The sequence below is a fragment of the Ranitomeya imitator genome, chromosome 9 (genome assembly GCF_032444005.1).
Source record: "Ranitomeya imitator isolate aRanImi1 chromosome 9, aRanImi1.pri, whole genome shotgun sequence".
In the NCBI taxonomy this organism is placed as follows: domain Eukaryota; kingdom Metazoa; phylum Chordata; class Amphibia; order Anura; family Dendrobatidae; genus Ranitomeya; species Ranitomeya imitator.
Genome location: NC_091290.1, coordinates 124,097,360 through 124,122,829, shown reverse-complemented (window position 1 = coordinate 124,122,829; position 25,470 = coordinate 124,097,360). Strand labels below are relative to the sequence as shown.

The 25,470-nt window shown below is 41.6% G+C and overlaps 1 protein-coding gene across 4 annotated transcripts in view; it reads left to right on the top strand.

Moving 5' to 3' along the window:
- The window catches only part of WWOX (WW domain containing oxidoreductase), a 1,078,647-nt gene that overhangs the window by 292,681 nt on the left and 760,496 nt on the right, over window positions 1-25,470 (top strand). For all 4 annotated transcript variants that reach the window (XM_069738841.1, XM_069738844.1, XM_069738840.1 and 1 more), the window contains exon 9: window positions 3,270-3,534. In XM_069738841.1, coding sequence (XP_069594942.1) covers window positions 3,270-3,534 — 265 coding nt within the window. The remainder of the gene's footprint in view (window positions 1-3,269; window positions 3,535-25,470) is intronic.

Sequence of the window (25,470 nt, the reverse complement as noted above, 5' to 3'; positions counted from 1 at the left end):
GTAACATAGTTAGTAAGGCCGAAAAAAGACATTTGTCCATCCAGTTCAGCCTATAATCCATCATAATAAATCCTCAGATCTACGTCCTTCTACAGAACCTAATAATTGTATGATACAATATTGTTCTGCTCCAGGAAGACATCCAGGCCTCTCTTGAACCCCTCGACTGAGTTCGCCATCACCACCTCCTCAGGCAAGCAATTCCAGATTCTCACTGCCCTAACAGTAAAGAATCCTCTTCTATGTTGGTGGAAAAACCTTCTCTCCTCCAGACGCAAAGAATGCCCCCTTGTGCCCGTCACCTTCCTTGGTATAAACAGATCCTCAGCGAGATATTTGTATTGTCCCCTTATATACTTATACATGGTTATTACATCGCCCCTAAGTTGTCTTTTTTCTAGACTAAATAATCCTAATTTCGCTAATCTATCTGGGTATTGTAGTTCTCCCATCCCCTTTATTAATTTTGTTGCCCTCCTTTGTACTCTCTCTAGTTCCATTATATCCTTCCTGAGCACCGGTGCCCAAAACTGGACACAGTACTCCATGTGCGGTCTAACTAGGGATTTGTACAGAGGCAGTATAATGCTCTCATCATGTGTATCCAGACCTCTTTTAATGCACCCCATGATCCTGTTTGCCTTGGCAGCTGCTGCCTGGCACTGGCTGCTCCAGGTAAGTTTATCATTAACTAGGATCCCCAAGTCCTTCTCCCTGTCAGATTTACCCAGTGGTTTCCCATTCAGTGTGTAATGGTGATATTGATTCCTTCTTCCCATGTGTATAACCTTACATTTATCATTGTTAAACCTCATCTGCCACCTTTCAGCCCAAGTTTCCAACTTATCCAGATCCATCTGTAGCAGAATACTATCTTCTCTTGTATTAACTGCTTTAGATAGTTTTGTATCATCTGCAAATATCGATATTTTACTGTGTAAACCTTCTACCAGATCATTAATGAATATGTTGAAGAGAACAGGTCCCAATACTGACCCCTGCGGTACCCCACTGGTCACAGCGACCCAGTTAGAGACTATACCATTTATAACCACCCTCTGCTTTCTATCACTTAGCCAGTTACTAACCCATTTACACACATTTTCCCCCAGACCAAGCATTCTCATTTTGTGTACCAACCTCTTGTGCGGCACGGTATCAAACGCTTTGGGACTAGTGCAAGGTAAAAGATCCTACTGGACTAGTCCTCCAAGGCAGGACTATTCCAAAGTAAAAGACATCCCACTGGACTAGTTCTCCGAGGCAGGACTAGTCCAAGGTAAAAGACGTCCCACTGGACTAGTCCTCCGAGGCAGGACTATTCCAAGGTAAAAGACATCCCTCTGGACTAGTCCTCCAAGGCAGGACTAGTCCAAGGTAAAAGACGTCCCACTGGACTAGTTCTCTGAGGCAGGACTAGTCCAAGGTAAAAGACGTCCCACTGGACTAGTCCTCCGAGGCAGGACTAGTCCAAGGTAAAAGACGTCCCACTGGACTAGTCCTCCGAGGCAGGACTAGTCCAAGGTAAAAGACGTCCCACTGGACTAGTCCTCCGAGGCAGGACTAGTCCAAGGTAAAAGACGTCCCACTGGACTAGTCCTCTGAGGCAGGACTAGTCCAAGATACAAGACATTCCACTGGACTATTTCTCAGAGGCAGAACTAGTCGAAGGTAAAAGACGTCCCACTGGACTAGTCCTGCAACATCAGCATATGAGATGCTGCAGGATAAAACTATACTCTTTACCGATTGCAGAGTTAGCATAATACTGCTATGTTAGAGTAGCCACTCACTCGGGAAAATAGGTAAAACTAAAAACTGCTACTGACCGATGCCTGTACAGACTAGAGAACTTGACCCCGCAGTCATTAGTGCTATCTGTGTGGGCCAAGATAGCCACAGACTAGAAGAAAGCAGCTCGCACCTATACTGCCTAAATGGCTGTCGAGAGTTTCACATTCCTCCTAAAGAACAGAGCAGAGTGTGAATGACCTACAAGAGAGAACTACAGCTCTCACATGGCTGCCACCCCATAAAGGGGTACATTCTGTAAACATTTGTCATCATTTGTTTAGATGATAAATGTCTAATCATTAGGGGGTTCAGTTGCCGAGACCACCACAGATCCTGAAGATACCAGGAAGTCCTCAGTTGGGTAGAACAGTAACATGCATGTTCATCAGCCTCTCCTCCCAGGCAGTGAATAGATCAGTGATTGCCCATGCTCTGCCCTTCTTCAGTCACACAGGGTACTCTGGGATTTATGTTGGTAATGAGGCAAGCTGATTAAGGTCTGTAATTATTATTATTATTATTTATTGTTATAGCGCCATTTATTCCGTGGCGCTTTACATGTGAGGAGTGGTATACATAATAAAAACAAGTACAATAATCTGAAACAATCCAAGTCATAACTGGTACAGGAGGAGAGAGGACCCTGTCCGCGAAGGCTCACAATCTACAAATGAAACCTTCATTACACCTATATCACCAGCATAACCATGCCGGACGCTAGGAAACATGGGTAACAACCACTTTGTTGGTTTTATTGATTGTTATAACATCTAGTACGCAACCAATACTGGCCAGAAATTCCTGCAGCTCCTTTAATGTTGTTGTAGGCTTCTTGGCATAACTCCAACTTTTTTTTCCCCCGTCTTTTCATCAGTTTTTGAGGGATTTCCAGTTGTAGATAATGTCACAGTTGTGCCATATGTAAGCCACTTCTTGATGGCATCTTCAGTGTTCCATGATATGTCTAATGCCTTTTTTGTCCACTTCTGACTGATAACTTACAACAATGAGATCCCTTTGCTGTGTTTTAAGCTGTTTACGGACCATGGCTTTTAATGTAAAGTGCATATATGACAATGTCAGTAAAATCCTACTAAAACAGCCATATTTTATATCGGGTTTATTAGTTTCATTGATTGCAGCTGTTTACTAACGACTATGTAACGTAAGTGTAAATGTGATTGGCCAATTGTGATCACAACCACATTATTTTAGCTTTTGGTGTTTTCATTCAACGTTAAAGTTGGAAAAAGTTCTGAAATGGGTCTTCTTGGCATGACTTTTCTATTGCAAAACAAATCCATTTTAACAGGGGTGTGTAGACTTATATCCAGTTCATTGCTAGAATGAAAATCCTCACCCTTTCGAACTGTAGAACTGTTCATAGCAGGCACTAGTTTCAACTTTCTTCGTAGCTCACTGGCAGGATGTCATATATTTCTAATGTTTTGTGTTTTTTTTTGTTTAAATTTTAGATTCACAGAAATTAAAGATTCATCGGGGAAACTTGACCTCAACCTGCTTTCCCCATCTAAGAAGGACTACTGGGCTATGTTGGCGTACAACCGTTCCAAGCTCTGCAATGTTCTCTTCTCCAAGGAATTGAACCGCCGCCTCTCTCCTCATGGGGTGACATCCAACGCTGTGCATCCAGGAAACATGATGTATTCATCCATTCATAGGAACTGGTGGGGGTACAGGTTGCTGTTTGGTTTGGTTCGACCCTTCACAAAGTCCATGGTGAGTGAAGTTCTTTATATAATGTTAGCTTTAGCTGTTGGCATAGGATCAAAGTGGATTGAATATCCAGATGTACGTTTTTTTTCTCGACCTCTTTGCCTTTGATACCTGCGAGCCTCATTTCAGTAGTTTATGGTGTTCCGACGCCATGATAATCTCAAAACAATCCCTTCTGTAGCCTCCAACATCGAGTTCTTTTGCTTCCTCTGATAATTACCCGACGATGTGCAACACATTCGTCTGAAGAGTGGAGACAAGAGAAATGCGATACGATAATACCATGGGAATTGGCTTTTTTTTTTTGTTCCGAAAAAAGTGAATTGGAAAACATTACAGGCTTTTGGCTGGAGTTTATAGTGAGATGACGACCCTAAGGATGTTTGGAGAGGTGTGGCAAAACTTCAGGATGACCTCTTTTTTTTATGTTCCGGTCATTATCTGTGAAGTATTAAATTGTGTGGAGTTGATTAGTATTTTTTTATATTGCATTTATAATATTTCTTATATTATTGTATCTAATAGATGATGTACAAAGGTCTATCTAGTTAAAGTTCCTTTTTAATGCCCTTTTTGAATGTGTCAAGACTAGTGATGAGCGAGTATACTCGTTGCTCGGGTTTTCCAGCTCACGCTCGGGTTATCTCCGAGTATTTATGACTGCTCGGGGATTTAGTTTTCATCACCTCAGCTGAATGATTTACAGCTACTAGCCAGGCTGAGTAAATGTGAGGGTTGCTAGGGAATCCCCACATGTAATCAAGCTGTCTAGTAGCCGCAAGTCATGCAGTTGCAGCAAGGAAAACTAAATCTCCGAGCAGTCCCAAATACTCGGAGACCACCCGAGCGTGCTCTGGAAAACCCGAGCAACGAGTATACTCGCTCATCACTAGTAGAGAACCCAAAAATCATAGTGATGACTGCTAGACTCAGACGTGTGGTTTAAGATTTACACCCTTGTGTTATCGAGGAACTTAGATTAGTTACAACAAAACCTGTTTGTAATGCGTTTTTAAATCTGGTTATGAGTTTGTTCATCTTTTCATGCACCTATTTTAGTAAATAATTGTATTACACTATGATATAACAGTTCTGGAGCTTCCTTTTTTACCTGACTTTGTTGGGTCATTCCTCAGTTGATGGAAGAAGAAATATATGAATAAATAGACTTCTGGTGTTATCAATCATCATTGATGTGTTTCTGTACACTGTCTTGTAGTTTAAGATTTACACCCTTGTGTTATTGAGGAACTTAGATTAGTTGTTACAAAACCAGTTTATATTCAGTTTTTAAGTTTTTTGTTCATTCCAATGCATGTATCTGTTTTATGTGTGTAGGCACACACCCCAATAGGAAGGTAACTGGTAACTTGCAGTTGGAACTGTATTTTTACGGGGAACAGAAATATTATCTAAAATAGACACATCGGTATTACTATTGACTCCTTTTTATGTAGTTTTCTGAATTCTTTACAATATTTTCCATCATTGCAGAGGGAAAATGGGCAGCAAATTTCGGATGTTTAGTGTAGGTAAAGTTATGTGCTTTGGCTCATGCCATTTGCTATACGTACTATCATTCATGCTGTTAATGGATTCCCAAGGCCAGTCTGCTTCATCTACAGCTGAGAGGTTTTTGTCATGTGTTAAAAGCATAATATTTTACGAGCCAGCATCATTACTTTTGTCTGAAATGTCCCTTCTCGTTTGATGCATCGTTTTTCCATCTGTTTCAATTGTCTGGTGACATTGACGTCTTGACCATGTTTACATTAATTATGATATTTTTGGAGACTTAATGGCTTTGTTTTGAGGCTACAAATTAAACTGCTGTCCTTTGATATGATTTAAAAATGATAAATAGAAGAAATTATAATAAACTGTACAAAATATATTTTCCAATGTGTGATACAAATGATATATATATATATATATATATATATATGTATGTATGTGTACACACGCTTTCTGTGCTCTACCGTTCTCACTGCCACACTGAAATCAACAGTGATATGAGCACAGATTAACCTTCTGGAATCTCCATTTAAAGGGAACCTGTTAGTGAGATTTTTCCTCCTGACACTAGTGATATGGCTATCTAGGTCGAAGTAATACAATAAAAATGATACCTTTTATAGTAATCTGATATGCCCACGTTGAGAAATCGAGCTTTGAAGCCATATGCAAATGAGCCTGGTAGCGCATAAGCAGCATGCTGTTGCACTCGGACTAGACTCCCTCAATGCACTTTCAGGCTCATTTGCATGTGGTTTCCAAGCTCAATTTCTTGGGGTTGGCATATTGCTTAGCTTAAATAGGTATCATTTTTATTGTTATATTAGGACTTACACAGTCATTTTTTGGAAATATTGTCCTGACAAGTTCCCTTTATAGGAATCTGTAAACTGGTTTTTGTCCTGTAACTTTGGCTAATATGTGAGCCCTAGTTACAGGGGATGTCAGCAATTAGTCAAATGTATTTAAAAGGAACCTGTCAGCAGGATTTTGCCATGTAATCTGACAGAAGAGTAATGTATGGAGAGACCTTAATTCCAGCAATGTGTCACTCAGTTTACTGGGTGAAGCAGTTATGATAGAATATCGGTTTTCTCTGCCGCAGATCAGAATGTTGAGTACTTTGTAACCCCGCCCACACCACTGATTGGCTCTGTGTACACTGACAGTAAGCGGACAATCAGTGGTGGGGGTGTGGTTTAACCAGGAGGTTCACGGCAGCTTGTCCTCTAGTGATAATCTCCTGCTGATAAAACACTGATTGTATTGAAACAGTAAAGCGCAGCCTAGTAAGTGACACATCGCTGGAATCAGGGTCTCTGCCTCTTTATCAAGGTAATCTCTGATTGATTACATAATTAAAATTTGTTGACAGATTATCTTTAAGTTTTATTCAAGTCCTTTCAAGTTGTAGTGTCTCACAATCCGGGTCTCAAGGTATGTTCTGGTGTAACAGGCCAGAATATACCCCGTCCCAGACTATGCCTGGTGTTAAAGTGGCCTAGGCCAAAGTATACCCTGGTATATTCTGGCCTAGGCCACAGTATACACATTATACCCCACCAGGCCAGAATATACCCCACCAGGGGTGTAAAATAGCCTGGGCCAGACTATGTCTGGGGTTAAAGTGACCTAGGTTACAGTATACCCCGGGTATATTCTGGCCTAGGCCACATCATACCCCTCCAGGCCAGAATATACCCACACAAAAGTCGGTGACTCTGTGAGTCGGTGGACCTATCCTGCAAGCTTCAATCTGCAGTCAACAGCAGAACGTGCACGTCATCTTGAAACTAAGCATGATCATTTTAATGTTGTTATCAGTGTTTGCCTTTAAACGTTTATATTGTAGCAAGGTCTACGGCCAGGGATAAAAAGTCGCATGCATCAATCGCATACAAAGTCGCCATGTGTCCCTGTCCTAAAGGTCACAATACACGGGACAACTATTATGTGATTTGGGTGGGCGAGCAGGAAAAACACACCAATATTCAGGCTTGGAGGGGTATAGTTTATCCTAGGAAGCATATACCTGGGGTATACTTTGGCCTAAGCCACTTTAACCCTGGGCATAGTCTGGCCCAGGCTTTTTTGCACTCCCGGGGGGTATATTCTGGCCTGAAGGAGTATAATGTGACCTAGGCCAGAATATACTCAGGGTATACTCTGGCCTAGGCCACTTTAACCCCAGACATAGTCTGGGACAGAGAATATTCTGGCCTGGAGGGGTATAATGTGGCCTAGGCCAGAATATACCCGGGGTATACTCTGACCTAGGCCACTTTAACCCCGGGCATAGTCTAGCCCAGGCTCTTTTACACCCCCGAGGGTATATTCTGGCCTGGAGGGGTATAATGTGGCCTAGGCCACTTTAACCCCCGGGCATAGTCTAGCCCAGGCTCTTTTACACCCCCGGGGGTATATTCTGGTCTGGAGGGGTATAATGTTGCCTAGGTCAGAATATACCCGGGGTATACTGTGGCCTAGGCCACTTTAACCCTGGACATAGTCTGGGACAAAGACTATTCTGGCCTCTAGGGGTATAATGTGGCCTAGGCCAGAATATACCCGGGGTATACTCTGGCCTAGGCCACTTTAACCCCGGACATAGTCTAGCCCAGGCTCTTTTACACCCCCGGGGGTATATTCTGGCCTGGAGGGGTATAATGTGGCCTAGGTCACTTTAACCCCGGGCATAGTCTGGGACGGGGTATATTCTGGCCTGTTGCACCGGGTCCTTATGGAGATGTGCCCTTTTATTTTTGGAGGCCCCAATAACTGTAGCACCTATGATTTAGGGCTATGATACGCATTGTGCCGGCTGGTATATTATTTGATATATAGGCTTTTTTTGATGCGTGTGGAAGCATAGATCCCAAATAAAGCGAAGCCTCGAGTCCAAGTGCTATTATCACACACTCCGTGAAGTCTTTAATAGAAAGAAATATTTTTTTTGGCAGCTGCCGGAGTTGAAAGAATATCAAGTGTTAGGGGGCAGCAAGCGCTTAGCAGATGTTACACCGAACTAAAATTAATAAAAAAAAATAAAATTGAAAAAAAATAAATAAAAATCCTCCTTTTTGCCATTTGAAAGTGGGTCAGGTTTGCTGAAGTTCTGAGACTATTGGGTTACGTTTCCTGTTTCGCTGCGAAGCCAGCCATTGTGCAAGAGCTTTAACAGATGTGCTGTTCCCCGTTTTTTTTTTTTATTTTTTTTTTTATTTTAATAGATGGGAAATAAAAACTCTGGTTCTGTTGCAGAGTTATAAATTACGGTGCGAAAGCTCAAGCTGTCACTGCGTTAACCTTAACTCGCCGGAGCAGCGGGATTCTGCCCTGGAATAACCTGATGCCGAAAGATTTATAACTTGAAAAATGTAACAGATTCCAGAAAGGATGGAGATGTGTTGGCTGCTCCGTCAGACGGAGAAGAACATTTAGGATCCGGTGCCGAGAAAACATTTGTCTTACCTTACCGTCCCACAAAATGGCACCGTGCCTCCTTGATATGAGGCCCGGCCCTGCGAAAAATAGGGCAAAACTGTAAATCGGAGGGCAGGGGAATATTTTTTTTTCTCTTTTTAGCTCAATGTTTTTTTTTTTTTTTAAGTGGGCTCCCCTTACACGAGGGTATGCGTTATTGATAGATTAACTAATGAGCGATCTAATCTGGCAGGTCCTTATGTTGAAGTGTATGTGGATTATGTCACATATTAGGTAATATTGTAGAAGTGTGCAGGGTTAGATTATATCACACAGGAGGTGGCAGATAAATACAAAAGAAATTATAAAAAATAATTAATAAAAAAGATGATATCACATAGTGGGTAATATATTAGTGTACAGGGTTAGATTATATCACATGGTAGGTAATCTATAAATGTGCTGGTTTATATTGCATCACATATTATTGTTCAGGGATATAGTGCATCAATGTAATATGACATTATTGTGTGGGGTTATACAATACTGTATTATTTAATAAAGATGTGTAATTTTATTATATATTAAAATACATGTGAGATGGAAAGAAAAGCAATGGCTAGAGGTAAGATGGATCCAGACGAGATAAATCAAAAGACATGAGATCTGTCAAAACATATTAGATGATTAAATAACAGATAAATATGAGATGAATAGACAGATAATAGAGAGATAATAGATAGATGATAGATACATTGAGAGTAGATAGATGATAGAGAGATAATAGATAGAAGATAGATAATAGATGGATAGACAGATAACATATAATAGATAGATAGATAAATAGATGGATGATAAATAGATAATAGATAGATTATATATATAATAGTTATATAATAGATAGATAATCGATATATAATAGATAGATAATAGATGATAGCTAGATAGATAGATAGATAATAAATAGATAGAAGATAGATAATAGATAAATAGATGGCAGATAAATACTGTAGATAATAGAAAAATAGATAGATAATTTATATATATATATACCGTATATGTAATAATTAGATAATAGATAGATAATATATAGCTAATGGATATATAATAGATAGATAGATAATAGATAAATATAATAGATAGATAATAGATAGGTGATAGATAATAGATATAACTGATTTGAAAAAAGATGAATATGAGCGATAGATAGTAGATAAAAATGAGATATAGACTGAGACATCGATGGTTGTCAGCAGTAGATAGATCGAGATGACGGATATATAGAATCGAGACATAGAATAGAAAGATAGATGGATATGAGTGATAGGGAAAAGAGAGAACATATTGACAAGTCCCTGGACCTGTGACCACGTCGATAGTCCATGGCTGCTGGTCCATAGCCCGGTAACCTCCTCCTATCTCCCGGCATCCCCAGGGCTTATCCTGGTTAGTAGGCCCGGCACGACGTCGTTGTTGCGGTGCGTCACGTCTTGATGTCGCCTCAGGTTTACTATTCAGAAGAGGCCACGTTGGCACCAGCAGGTAGGAGGAAGCACTCGGGCCGCTGGTTGGCGACAGGTGACTACCGACATGGCTGCTGGATCAGGGTCCTGGTAAAACTGCTCTAGTACCAGTGCTGTCTTGTATGCCGTAGGCATCAGCGATCTTTTATATCTGATACCTTCTTGTTCTAGACTTTATGTTCCACTTTTCGCACTTTTTCCGGTTTACTAGTGAAATATGCCTTTCTGGTCACTGAGTTCCTTCCATATTGTATTTCCATAGTATATTTTTGTGCGAATTATTGGAAGAAGATTTTTTTTTTATTTTCCTGAGAAAGCTTTTCTGTCCACTTGGAAGGATTATACGGGCTCGATGAAAGGGAAGCATTTTATCTTCCAAGAGCTTTACTACTATAATAGATTATTCCAATAAAAAGTTTGACTATTTACTGTAATTCACATTCATTTTATTCTCAATGCTACATAAAACAGGCAAGACTTGCCATAGGACTATTTCTGATTTTACCCTATGAATTATTACATATCAGGTGTTGCCAACGTTCTTCGGTCAAATTTATTGGGGTAGAAATGTCCATCGGGTTTATTTGTCACTGTCCGCATGTCATATTGGTTTTCTGGAACATAAGTGATGTAGAATTTCTACCTGTGTTGTTTCCATCTATTGCTGCGCACTTTTCTTTGATTGACAGCTCGGACGTAAAAGGCGCTAAAGAAGGGTGGATATAGCTAAGAAAGCAAGTACCGTAGGTGTAAAGGTGCACTGAACTGTTTGGTCACGCCAAGGGAACAGCAAGCGCCTGTGCTTTGTTTGAACAGAATAGGGAAAGCTGACGGCTAGAGGCTGATGCTAATATTCTGGTACAGTGACAATATTCATAAAGGTTCCCAGGCAATTAATATCAGCTTCCAGCTGTATACTTAGCCTTTCCTGGCTATTAAAATGAGAACCCCCAAACAAAATCACGTAAGGTCCCACTACATTTAATAACCAGCAAAGGCTAGGCAGACAGTAACACTTATAGGATAAAACCAGTTTTTCATCCTGCTGTTTCATTTCTCCCTGGCATCTAAATAAAAAAAATATATATATATATCTCCTTGGCATCTAAATACAAAATATATACGGTATATTTTATCTAATATTGACTTTAAAAAAGTTCTATGCATGACTTTGTGTATCCATAGTAACAGACTACAAACAAACCTTGGGTGTAGTCGGATCCTCTGTTCATGTGATGCCTTATCTTACAACCTACAGCAGTAGGAGAGGGAAAAAAATAGTCTGTAATCTGTAGATTACAGCGTAGAACCTGCAAAAACTGAACTTGTAGGGTTTTAATAGTTACAGAGTTGCAACAGGTTGTACTCCAGGGTGAGCTATACGGTTGCTTTTTTTCTGTAAAAGACCTGTTGGTAAATCAAAGGTACAGTATGTGCCACTAGCGCTTGTGCCACCTTCTATTTTTGCATGGAAGAAAGTCCCTCATCTAAAGTTCTGGAATGAATCACACCTATCCACAGAATGGGTGTGAAATGAACAATTCATGATGGGTAGAAATGGTGCAAAGCTGTCCTCCGTTATTTCCGTAGATCTTGAATGGAGTAAAGGAGCACATGCTTGACCTCTGTTTCACTCAACGCCTACGGGACTTCCGGAAATATCTGAGGACAGTGCACAGCTTTCTCCAGAAGTTCCATACACAATAAATGAAGCATGTACACCTCTGCCCCACTCAATATTGGGCTTTCAAAGCTCCATTTTTGGTGTTCCAAAGCCTTGATCTTGATATGGTTGGGAGTCCCAGTGGCCAGACCTCAATAAATCAGCAAGTATCCACTATCCTTTAGATATGGAATAACTTGTGTTTTTGGGAATAACCCTTTAATTCTTATATTCAAAGCAGAGATAGATATCCAGAGTCCATTTGACTCATATTCAAAGCTGCATGCACTTGGTTAGACATGGTGTACGAATTGAATTGCAGGACCAGGTCTAGCGGCCATTTCATTAGCCTGCGGCTATCAGATGGAAGCTCTGCAAACCTCCTCCTGCTTTCCAGCATCTTTTTTTCTACCTCGGTTTCTTCTTTTGATTAGCCAACCTGGCACAACATCACATGCGCGTCACTTCGTTATGATGACGTCACTTAGTTACGATGATGTCATACCAAGCAAGCTAATAAAAAGAGGAGCCGTCAGGAAAGAGAAGGTTTCGCAGGGCTCCTGTCTTGTTGCAACACATTACTGATGTGGCCTCTGGACCACTTCCCTCAAATGGATTTGCACCATCCTTGCCATGAGTAGCGATCCTTAAGAGAGAAGACCATTAACTTCGATAGGTTGTGAAGTCTTGGTTGGATATACTCACAACTGGTCTATTTAACAAAAACGTGGACGTCCATTCTGTGGGTCCCAATAGTTGCCCTTCTCCAGTGACCTATCCTGATTAAATATGACATAGGTTGTTTATGGCACAATCCCTTTTAGTGCAGTGAAGTTTAAAACAAAGGATGGCGGAGGGGGCGTCATCTCCCAAATGTGGGGGCAGATAAAATGGTTTAGACTTCATTTACATCTGATCTATTCAGTTTTATTTTTCTGCTGTCCATGTTGACTTCTAATGCGGTTCTTCTGGTTGTCATCATGGTGTCCACCATTTTACCGGAAAAATGAGGGTAAGAGCAATGTCGGAATGTGCAACGAACATTGACAGTGTCTCAAGGGTAGAAAACAAATAATTAAAAAGTTCCTATAATTTCATAATTTTGGATATGACTGTCCAGTTGGATGCTGCCTTGCTTCCGAAAAAATTGGCATTTGGTGACCCTGAGGAGATAAGATAATTCAGTTCATACTTATATTTTTGATGCCAAATATTGAAACCGACAGAAAACTCAGCGCGTCAGGAATTCTTTTTTTTTATTTGGCAAAGTGTGCACCTCTCTATGAATGCGCACACGTTCTAGATCCATTTCTCGGTAAGCCAGGATTACTATGTAACATGGGCACAATGAAGCCCTTTTCTGCTAGAAAATAAACAAGTATGATAATTTTACCTTAACGTCAACACACAGTTAGAAAGAAAAGTGTAAACAGTTGTAACCAGAGATCCACTACTACGCGAATGACCTCAATTCTTAGAAACCGTTGGACTGTTCTACCGTAACCAAATATTTAAAGGGTACGTGATGCGCACACTGAGGATGAATTCTGCTCAGACTTGCTGAAATAGAAAGGTTTAAGAGAAGGGATTAGTATATACTGTAGTGTGTATTCAAAATCCCAAGGATTATAGACTAAATTTTGCAATTACCTTTTCCTGGAAACGTCAGATCAGTGGGCATCCAAAGCTAAATTTCACGCTGGTTCCATAAACAAGCGGATCATGGTGCTGTAACTATTAGAAACTGGTTTCTCATGTGTGGTCCTCTACAAAGACACTAATGAGTGATGTGGATCTGTGGCGAGCGGAGTTTTCCTAAGTGGCATGCCCAAGCCATATTGGAGCTGTGTACAACCTTCGAAATTATTACATGTCACTCATAGAAGTCTTTTATCCTTCTAGCCAAAGAAACTGCATTGTTTGGTGGCACACGAAGGACATGAAACTCCCGTTTGGCATTGGGGTGTGCATCTTTGCCTTGAGCATGAGGCAAAGGGTTGCCAAAACAACAAGTTATCCCATATCTAAGGGATTGGGGACTATTTGTTGATCATTAGGGGACTGACTTCCAGTAATCTCAAGATCAGGGCTTTGAAACCCCCAAGAATGGAGGTCGAGCATGTGCTCCTCTGCTTCAGAGCTCAATCTCAGGATCGCTGCGAGGAAGTGGTCAGCAAGTTATCCTCAATCCCTAGGATAATAAATAACTTAATAATTGTTTTTGAACATAATTACCTAATTTTTGGAAATACTATGACTCTACAGACCGTAATAAGTGTTTTTTTTATGGAGGGGACACTTTTTTTAAGCATATCACCAACAATTTAGCAATTTTGGGGCATCCTTTAGATTGTAATTGAATTATTACGTGTTCTGGTATCTAACCAACAGTATGAAAATATGATGAAAGGCGTCAATGAAACTTTAAAAAAAATAGTTTTGAAGTATGATATATTGGCTTTTACAGTGAAGCTCTTCGCCTTTATTTTCGACTGTGTACATCACGGGGGTCAAACTGCATTCCTCGAGGGCTGCAAACAGGTCATGTTTTCAGGATTTCCTTGTACTGCACAGGTGATAATTTAATCACCAACTCATTATTTGTGTAGGTGATTAACCCCTTTCTGCCATTAGACGTACTATTGCGTCCATGTGGGGTGGGCTTTTCTTCCCAAGGACGCAATAGTACGTCATATGCGATCGGCAGCGCTCACGGGGGGAGCGCCGCCGATCGCGGCCGGGTGTCAGCTGTTTATCGCAGCTGACATCCGGCACTATGTGCCAGGAGCGGTCACGGACCGCCCCCGGCACATTAACCCCCGGCACACCGCGATCAAAGATGATCGCGATGTGCCGGCGGTACAGGGAAGCACCGCGCAGGGAGGGGGCTCCCTGCGGGCTTCCCTGAGCCCCCCGCAGCAACGCGATGTGATCGCGTTGCTGCGAGGGTCTCACCTCCCTCCCTGCTCCCTCCAGCCCCGGATCCAAGATGGCCGCGGATCCGGGTCCTGCAGGGAGGGAGGTGGCTTCACAGAGCCTGCTCAGAGCAGGCACTGTGAAGCAGCCTGCACTCCTATCAGATCAGTGATCTGACAGAGTGCTGTGCAAACTGTCAGATCACTGATCTGTGATGTCCCCCCCTGGGACAAAGTAAAAAAGTAAAAAAAAAAAATTTCAAATGTGTAAAAAAAAATTAAAAAAAATATTCCAAAATAATGAAAAAAAAATAAAAATATTATTCCCATAAATACATTTCTTTATCTAAATAAAAAAAAAAAAACAATAAAAGTACACATATTTAGTATCGCCGCGTCCGTAACGGCCCGACCTATAAAACTGGCCCACTAGTTAACCCCTTCAGTAAACACCGTAAGAAAAAAAAAAAAAAAACGAGGCAAAAAACAACGCTTTATTATCATACCGCCGAACAAAAAGTGGAATAACACGCGATCAAAAAGACAGATATAACTAACCATGGTACCGCTGAAAACGTCATCTTGTCCCGCAAAAAACGAGCCGCCATACAGCATCATCAGCAAAAAAATAAAAAAAGTTATAGCCCTGAGAATAAAGCGATGCAAAAATAATTATTTTTTCTATAAAATAGTTTTTATCGTATAAAAGCGCCAAAACATAAAAAAATGATATAAATGAGGTGTCGCTGTAATCGTACTGACCCGAAGAATAAAACTGCTTCATCAATTTTACCAAACGCGGAACGGTATAAACGCCTCCCCCAAAAGAAATTCATGAATAGCTGGTTTTTGGTCATTCTGCCTCACAAAAATCGGAATAAAAAGCGATCAAAAAATGTCACGTGCCCGAAAATGTTACCAATAAAAACATCAACTCGTCCCGCAAAAACCAAGACCTCACATGACTCTGTGGACCAGAATATAGAAAAATTATAGCTCTCAAAATGTGGTAACGCAAAAAATATTTTTTGCAATAAAAAGCGTCTTTCAGTGTGTGACGGCTGCCAATCATAAAAATCCGCTAAAAAACCCGCTATAAAAGTAAATCAAACCCCCCTTCATCACCCCCTTAGTTAGGGAAAAATTAAAAAAATGTATTTATTTCCATTTTCCCATTAGGGCTAGGGTTAGAGTTAGGGCTAGGGTTAGGGCTAGGGCTAGGGTTAGGGCTAGGGTTAGGGCTAGGGTTAGGGTTAGGGCTAGGGCTAGGGTTAGGGTTAGGGCTAGGGTTAGGGCTAGGGTTAGGGCTAGGGTTAGGGCTAGGGTTAGGGCTAGGGTTAGGGCTAGGGTTAGGATTAGGGTTAGGGCTAGGGTTAGGGCTAGGGCTACAGTTTGGGTTGGGGCTAAAGTTACAGTTAGGGTTTAGATTACATTTACGGTTGGGAATAGGGTTGGGATTAGGGTTAGGGGTGTGTCAGGGTTAGAGGTGTTGTTAGGGTTACTGTTGGGATTAGGGTTAGGGATGTGTTTGGATTAGGGTTTCAGTTATAATTGGGGGGTTTCCACTGTTTAGACACATCAGGGGCTCTCCAAACGCGACATGGCGTCCGATCTCAATTCCAGCCAATTCTGCGTTGAAAAAGTAAAACAGTGCTTCTTCCCTTCCGAGCTCTCCCGTGTGCCCAAACAGGGGTTTACCCCAACATATGGGGTATCAGCGTACTCAGGACAAATAGGACAACAACTTTTGGGGTCCAATTTCTCCTGCTACCCTTGGGAAAATACAAAACTCGGGGCTAAAACATATTTTTTGTGGGGAAAAAAAAGATTTTTTATTTTCACGGCTCTGCGTTATAAACTGTAGTGAAACACTTGGGGGTTCAAAGTTCTCACAACACATCTAGATTAGTTCCCTGGGGGGTCTAGTTTCCAATATGGGGTCACTTGTGGGGGGTTTCTACTGTTTAGGTACATTAGGGGTTCTGCAAACGCAATGTGACGTCTGCAGACCATTCCATCTAAGTCTGCATTCCAAATGGCGCTCCTTCCCTTCCGAGCTCTGCCATGCGCTCAAACGTTGGTTTCCCCCAACATACGGGGTATTAGCGTACTCAGGACAAATTGGACAACAACTTTTGGGGTCGAATTTCTCCTCTTACCCTCGGGAAAATACAAAACTGGGGGCTAAAAAATAATTTTGGGGGGAAAGATTTTTTTTTTTAATTTTCACGGCTCTGCGTTACAAACTGTAGTGAAACACTTGGGGGTTCAAAGATATCACAACACATCTAGATGAGTTCCTTAGGGGGTCTAGTTTCCAAAATGGTGTCACTTGTGGGAGGTTTCTACTGTTTAGGTACATTAGGGGCTCTGCAAATGCAATGTGACACCTGCAGACCATTCCATCTAAGTCCTCATTCCAAATGGAGCTCCTTCCCTTCCGAGCCCTCCCATGCGCCCAAACAGTGGTTCCCCCCCACATATGGGGTATCAGCGCACTCAGGACAAATTGGACAACAAATTGTGGGGTCGAATTTCTCCTTTTACCCTCGGGAAAATACAAAACTGGGGGCTAAAAAATAATTTTTGTGGGAAAAAATTTTTTTTTTATTTTTACGGCTCTCCATTATAAACTTCTGTGAAGCCCTTGGTGGGTCAAAGCGCTCAGCACACATCTAGATAAGTTCCTAAGGGGGTCTACTTTCCAAAATGGTGTCACTTGTGGGGGGTTTCTACTGTTTAGGTACATTAGGGGCTCTGCAAACGCAATGTGACACCTGCAGACCATTCCATCTAAGTCTGCATTCAAATGGCACTCCTTCCCTTCTGAGCCCTCCCATGTGCCCAAACAGTGGTTCCCCCCACATATGGTGTATCATCGCACTCAGGACAAATTGGGCAACAAATTTTGGGGTCCAATTTCTCCTGTTACCCTCAGGAAAATACAAAACTGGGGGCTAAAAAAATAATTTTTGTGGGAAAAAAATTTTGTTTTATTTTTACGGCTCTGCATTATAAACTTCTGTGAAGCACTTGGTGGGTCAAAGTGCTCACCACACCTCTAGATAAGTTCCTTAGGGGGTCTACTTTCCAAAATGGTGTCATTTGTGGGGGGTTTCAATGTTTAGGCACATCAGTGGCTCTTCAAACGCAACATGGCGTCCCATCTCAATTCCTGTCAATTTAGCTTTGAAAAGTCAAACGGCGCTCCTTCCCTTCCGAGCTCTCCCATCCACCCAAACAGTGGTTTACCCCCACATATGGGGTATCCGCGTACTCAGGACAAATTGTACAACAACTTTTGGGGTCCAATTTCTTCTCTTACCCTTGGGAAAATAAAAAATTGGGGGCAAAAAGATAATTTTTGTGAAAAAATATGATTTTTTATTTTTACGGTTCTACATTATAAACTTCTGTGAAGCACTTGGTGGGTCAAAGTGCTCACCACACCTCTAGATAAGTTCCTTAGGGGGTCTACTTTCCAAAATGGTGTCACTTGTGGGGGGTTTCAATGTTTAGGCACATCAGTGGCTCTTCAAACGCAACATGACGTCCCATCTCAATTCCTGTCAATTTTGCATTGAAAAGTCAAACGGCGCTCCTTCCCTTCCGAGCTCTCCCATCCGCCCAAACAGTGGTTTACCCCCACATATGGGCTATCAGCGTACTCAGGACAAATTGTACAACAACTTTTGGGGTCCAATTTCTTCTCTTACCCTTGGGAAAATAAAAAATTGGGGGCGAAAAGATAATTTTTGTGAAAAAATATGATTTTTTATTTTTACGGTTCTACATTATAAACTTCTGTGAAGCACTTGTTGGGTCAAAGTGCTCACCACACCTCTAGATAAGTTCCTTAGGGGGTCTACTTTCCAAAATGGTGTCACTTGTGGGGGGTTTCAATGTTTAGCCACATCAGGGGCTCTCCAAACGAAACATGGCGTCCAATCTCAATTCCAGTCAATTTTGCATTGAAAAGTCAAATGGCGCTCCTTCGCTTCCGAGCTCTGCCATGCGCCCAAACAGTGGTTTACCCCCACATGTGGGGTATTGGCATACTCAGGACAAATTGTACAACAATGTTTGGGGTCCATTTTCTCCTGTTACCCTTGGTAAAATAAAACAAATTGGAGCTGAATTACATTTTTTGTGAAAAAAAGTTAAATGTTCATTTTTATTTAAACATTCAAAAAATTCCTGTGAAGCACCAGAAGGGTTAATAAACTTCTTGAATATGGTTTTGAGCACCTTGAGGGGTGTAGTTTTTAGAATGGTGTCACACTTGGGTATTTTCTATCATATAGACCCCTCAAAATGACTTCAAATGAGATGTGGTCCCTAAAATAAAATGGTGTTGTAGAAATGAGAAATTGCTGGTCAACTTTTAACCCTTATAACTCCCTAACAAAAAAAAATTTTGGTTCCAAAATTGTGCTGATGTAAAGTAGACATGTGGGAAATGTTACTTATTAAGTATTTTGTGTGACATATCTCTGTGATTTAATTGCATAAAAATTCAAAGTTGGAAAATTGCGAAATTTTCATAATTTTCGCCAAATTTCCGTTTTTTTCACAAATAAACGCAGGTACTATCAAATAATTTTTACCATTGTCATGAAGTACAATATGTCACGAGAAAACAATGTCAGAATCACCAGGATCCATTGAAGCGTTCCAGAGTTATAACCTCATAAAGGGACAGTGGTCAGAATTGTAAAAATTGGCCCGGTCATTAACGTGCAAACCACCCTTGGGGGTAAAGGGGTTAAATTATCACCTGTGCAGTACAAGGAAATCCTGAAAACATGACCTGTTTGCAGCCCTCGAGGAATGCAGTTTGACACCCCTGGTGTACATGGTAATGCCTATCAAAGTGTCTATCAGTCACTGTTTTTTTCCTTACTTGTGAATTTAGAAAAGTAGAAATCATTCCTCTCCATCCCAATTACTTAAATGTATCCACATTAATGCCTTCACGTGACCAAATGCAACGATTTGGTCCAGGCTTGGCTTTGCATATGCCACACAACTGGAATATTTGCTTCCCAGAACCTTTTTTTGGCTTAGCTGGTAATTATAAAACTGCTCTCAATGTACTACGATGGTTAAACAACAAAATAATTTGCCGAGTATTCCCATCCAAGCAGCTTCATTTAACAGCTGATGGTGTGTATCGAAAATGTTGACAGGAGCCGGTCATGCCTTAATGCATATTGGATCAGTAGAAATGAATCAGGGGTCCTGGAGGAACGTCCTTTGGTTTATGATATGAAGACCGGTTTGGGCGTTTTTATGGCTTGCTATTTTGCTCACAATATTGTCAGTATTTCATTTAAGACTCAATTAAACCTGCCTGGTGCCATATAGTTCCAGTAGAAAACAATGAAGGAACGGCTTAATTACAATGCTCAGCAGACCTGGCGTAGAGCTGTTTGTTATAGAGACTTGTAGGCTCTTCTTCTTTACGGACACTCTGATCCCACATGATTTGTACTTTACATTATCATATATCTACATAGATATTAGGGGATGCATTTATAAAACATTCTTATTAGATTTATATACTCTTGATTTGCAAACTGTTTTTAGAAACTTTTGCCAAAGGAGTGCAGTGGTTGAGGGTCACCTGGGCTTTAGACTCTGAGAAGGCTCTTAGAAGCCCCTCTGCCATCTGAGTTCACACTACTGTTTTGGCGTCCATCTAAAATGTTTTAGGCTATGTTCACACGTTCCTGATTTCCCTCCTATTTTTTCAGGACTAAAAACCGCAGCTCTTGGCAGAAAACGCAGGTCCTTTTTTTGGTGCTTTTTTGGTGCGTTTTTTATAGTAACATAGTAACATAGTTAGTAAGGCCGAAAAAAGACATTTGTCCATCCAGTTCAGCCTATATTCCATCATAATAAATACCCAGATCTACGTCCTTCTACAGAACCTAATAATTGTATGATACAATATTGTTCTGCTCCAGGAAGACATCCAGGCCTCTCTTGAACCCCTCGACTGAGTTCGCCATCACCACCTCCTCAGGCAAGCAATTCCAGATTCTCACTGCCCTAACAGTAAAGAATCCTCTTCTATGTTGGTGGAAAAACCTTCTCTCCTCCAGACGCAAAGAATGCCCCCTTGTGCCCGTCACCTTCCTTGGTACAAACAGATCCTCAGCGAGATATTTGTATTGTCCCCTTATATACTTATACATGGTTATTAGATCGCCCCTCAGTCGTCTTTTTTCTAGACTAAATAATCCTAATTTCGCTAATCTATCTGGGTATTGTAGTTCTCCCATCCCCTTTATTAATTTTGTTGCCCTCCTTTGTACTCTCTCTAGTTCCATTATATCCTTCCTGAGCACCGGTGCCCAAAACTGGACACAGTACTCCATGTGCGGTCTAACTAGGGATTTGTACAGAGGCAGTATAATGCTCTCATCATGTGTATCCAGACCTCTTTTAATGCACCCCATGATCCTGTTTGCCTTGGCAGCTGCTGCCTGGCACTGGCTGCTCCAGGTAAGTTTATCATTAACTAGGATCCCCAAGTCCTTCTCCCTGTCAGATTTACCCAGTGGTTTCCCGTTCAGTGTGTAATGGTGATATTGATTCCCTCTTCCCATGTGTATAACCTTACATTTATCATTGTTAAACCTCATCTGCCACCTTTCAGCCCAAGTTTCCAACTTATCCAGATCCATCTGTAGCAGAATACTATCTTCTCTTGTATTAACTGCTTTACATAGTTTTGTATCATCTGCAAATATCGATATTTTACTGTGTAAACCTTCTACCAGATCATTAATGAATATGTTGAAGAGAACAGGTCCCAATACTGACCCCTGCGGTACCCCACTGGTCACAGCGACCCAGTTAGAGACTATACCATTTATAACCACCCTCTGCTTTCTATCACTAAGCCAGTTACTAACCCATTTACATTTTGATGCGTTTTTTGATGCGTTTTTTTATGCAGTTTTCTATGCAGAGTCTGTGTGTTTTCTAGGAAGTTTTTTAGGGTTAAAATGGCTGAAAATACCCTAACCCTACCCCTAACCCTAACCCTACCCCTAACCCTACCCCTAACCCTACCCCTAACCCTACCCCTAACCCTAACCCTACCCCTAAACCTACCCCTACCCCTAACCCTAACCCTATTCTAACCTTAGTGGAAAAAAAAAATTCTTAATTTTTTTATTGTCCCTACCTATGGGGGTGGCAAAGGGGGGGGGGGGGGTCATTTACTATTTTTTTTATTTTGATCACTGAGATAGGTTATATCTCAGTGATCAAAATGCACTTTGGAACGAATCTGCCGGCCGGCAGATTCGGCGGGCGCACTGCGCATGCGCCCGCCATTTTGCAAGATGGCGGCGCCCAGGGAGAAGACGGCCGGACGGACACCGGGAGGCCGGGTAAGTATAAGGGGGGGAGATGAGGGCACGGGGGGGGGGGGGGCGTCGGAGCACGGGGGGGGTGGCATCGGAGCATGGGGGGGTGGGATTGGGGCACGGGGGGGGGGCAGCCACACTGCAGCGGTTCTGCACCACAAACCGCAGAAAACCCGCAGATATTTTTTTCATCTGCGGGTTTTACTGCGGGTTTGACCTCACAATGGAGGTCTATGGGTGCAGAACCGCTGCAGTTCCGCAAAAAGAAGTGACATGGTACTTCTTTTTTACCGCGGCTATTCAGCGCGGCTTTTTTTGCGATTTTCCGCAATGTGGGCACAGCAGTTCCTGTTTTCCATAGGGTACATTGTAATGTATAAACAGAATATACGGCAAAAGCCAGCTCACTGATCATTGCAAGAAGCCCGGAACTTCGTCCGACGCAGTAGGATTCCATAAACGAAAAGAGAATGGTTCCAGCTGTGATAAAGACCGCTGTGTCGGTCGAAACGCGTAGCCTACCTCGCATGTGCTATGGTGCTGTCCCAGGAGTTGTTTCTCCATTTTAAAAGTTGGAATAAATTTTCATGATTTTACTGAAGCTGGAACCATTCTCTTTTCGTTTATGACATTGTAATGTACCCTGCATGGAAAACAGCTGCGGACCCGCAGCGGGAAAATCGCGGCGATTCCGCATTAAAAAAAGGATGGTGTGAACATGGCCTTATAATGTTTTTTTTAATCTTGCCTGAAAGAATAGAGAACTATTCTTTACCTAAAATCTGCGGATGGAGTCACTGAATGGAGCCTCTGAAGGCATTGGTAACAGAACCTAAGAATATTGGTACAGAGTTTAGAGTAGGTAGACATCTACATTTGAGCCTCCAATACAAAGCTCCATCACACTTTCCATCATTGGTTCCAGAACAAATGATCGTAACTTTACGTACCCCATTATTACTTAATAGAGTCCATCTGGCATCGCTGGTGATGGTCGTATGATGGATCCTATTCTGCTATGAATTCCATTTTTTTTTCAAGCTCGGGACAGAAAAAGGCCCAACCGTGATGTAAATACAAGGTGGGCTATTTATATGGATACACCTAAATAAAATGGGAATGGTTGGTGATATCAACTTCCTGTTTGTGGCACATTAGTATATGGGAGGGGGAAAACTTTTCAAGATGGGTGGTAACCATGGCGGCCATTTTGAAGTCGGCCATTTTGGATCCAACTTTATTTCTTCCAATGGGGAGAGGGTCATGTGACACATCGGACTTATTGAGAATTTCACAAGAAAAACAATGGTGTGCTTGGTTTTAATGTAACTTTATTCTTTCATGAGCTATTTACAAGTTTCTCTTTGTTTACAGCCATTGACATGTCGCAGAGGTTAACACATGAGGAGCGTATAGAAATTGTGTTGATGTCTGGTGAACGCAGTACCTGGGTCATGACAGCAGATTTCAATGCAAGACGCCCTACACAAGAAAACTCAAACCATTCCCAGGTGTATCCATATAAATCGCCCACCCTAAAAACTTTGCCTCATCACTGAGCATAATGTTCTGTGTAAACTGAGGGTCCTGCTCCAATTTTTGTTTTGCCCATTCTGCAAATTCAGCTCTCTATTCTTCTCTAAGAAGGAGAACATTTGGACCTTCAACCACCCTGTTATGGTTTTACCGGCAAATTTTTTTGCCAGATTGTACAGATAACTCCGGATGGACAGATGTGATTATAGGTTTCTGTTGCCACCACAATGAGTGGAATAAAGGGGGTACCTATATATATATATATATATATATATATATATGTATATATATATATATATATATTTATTTATTTATTTTTATGGCTAGTAGCAAACCCATCATCTGCATAGAAGGACATTAGTAAAATGCATTTTTAGCCCAGACATTTCCTTGTATGAAAGCTACCGCAGATGACGATGATTTTAACTTCATCCTCGTGTATTGCTTTCTGTATAAACTATCCCAGAGATATCATTAATGAAATTTTCTCGAATGCCTCTCTTGATTGATAGGCATCCTGATTCCTCATTGACCCCAAATGTTAAATTTTCACTGAAGGCGATGTATCAAGATGACTACAGTAATACCACATGGTGTGCAAGTGATTTATGGAGCTGTGGTTTTAGCGTCGGCATCAAGTACGCGCTAGGGCTGTGTGGGTGGATGCCAACTTGGATCTTATGACTTATTTCAGACTGTGAAAATTTGGAACCAACGTGGTTATAGCAGCTAGAAGGTGTCTTATGCTTTATAGTCACTGCGAGGATTTGATTAATATATTTTTATATGCTAATTGTTTCTACAGGTCCTTCTCAAAAAATTAGCATATAGTGTTAAATTTCATTATTTACCATAATGTAATGATTACAATTAAACTTTCATATATTATAGATTCATTATCCACCAACTGAAATTTGTCAGGTCTTTTATTGTTTTAATACTGATGATTTTGGCATACAACTCCTGATAACCCAAAAAACCTGTCTCAATAAATTAGCATATCAAGAAAAGGTTCTCTAAACGACCTATTACCCTAATCTTCTAAATCAACTAATTAACTCTAAACACATGCAAAAGATACCTGAGGCTTTTATAAACTCCCTGCCTGGTTCATTACTCAAAACCCCCATCATGGGTAAGACTAGCGACCTGACAGATGTCAAGAAGGCCATCATTGACACCCTCAAGCAAGAGGGTAAGACCCAGAAAGAAATTTCTCAACAAATAGGCTGTTCCCAGAGTGCTGTATCAAGGCACCTCAATGGTAAGTCTGTTGGAAGGAAACAATGTGGCAGAAAACGCTGTACAACGAGAAGAGGAGACCGGACCCTGAGGAAGATTGTGGAGAAGGACCGATTCCAGACCTTGGGGAACCTGAGGAAGCAGTGGACTGAGTCTGGTGTGGAAACATCCAGAGCCACCGTGCACAGGCGTGTGCAGGAAATGGGCTACAGGTGCCGCATTCCCCAGGTAAAGCCACTTTTGAACCATAAACAGCGGCAGAGGCGCCTGACCTGGGCTACAGAGAAGCAGCACTGGACTGTTGCTAAGTGGTCCCAAGTACTTTTTTCTGATGAAAGCAAATTTTGCATGTCATTCGGAAATCAAGGTGCCAGAGTCTGGAGGAAGACTGGGGAGAAGGAAATGCCAAAATGCCTGAAGTCCAGTGTCAAGTACCGACAGTCAGTGATGGTGTGGGGTGCCATGTCAGCTGCTGGTGTTGGTCCACTGTGTTTCATCAAGGGCAGGGTCAATGCAGCTAGCTATCAGGAGATTTTGGAGCACTTCATGCTTCCATCGGCTGAAATGCTTTATGGAGATGAAGATTTCATTTTTCAGCATGACCTGGCACCTGTTCACAGTGCCAAAACCACTGGTAAATGGTTTACTGACCATGGTATTACTGTGCTCAATTGGCCTGCCAACTCTCCTGACCTGAACCCCATAGAGAATCTGTGGGATATTGTGAAGAGAAAGTTGAG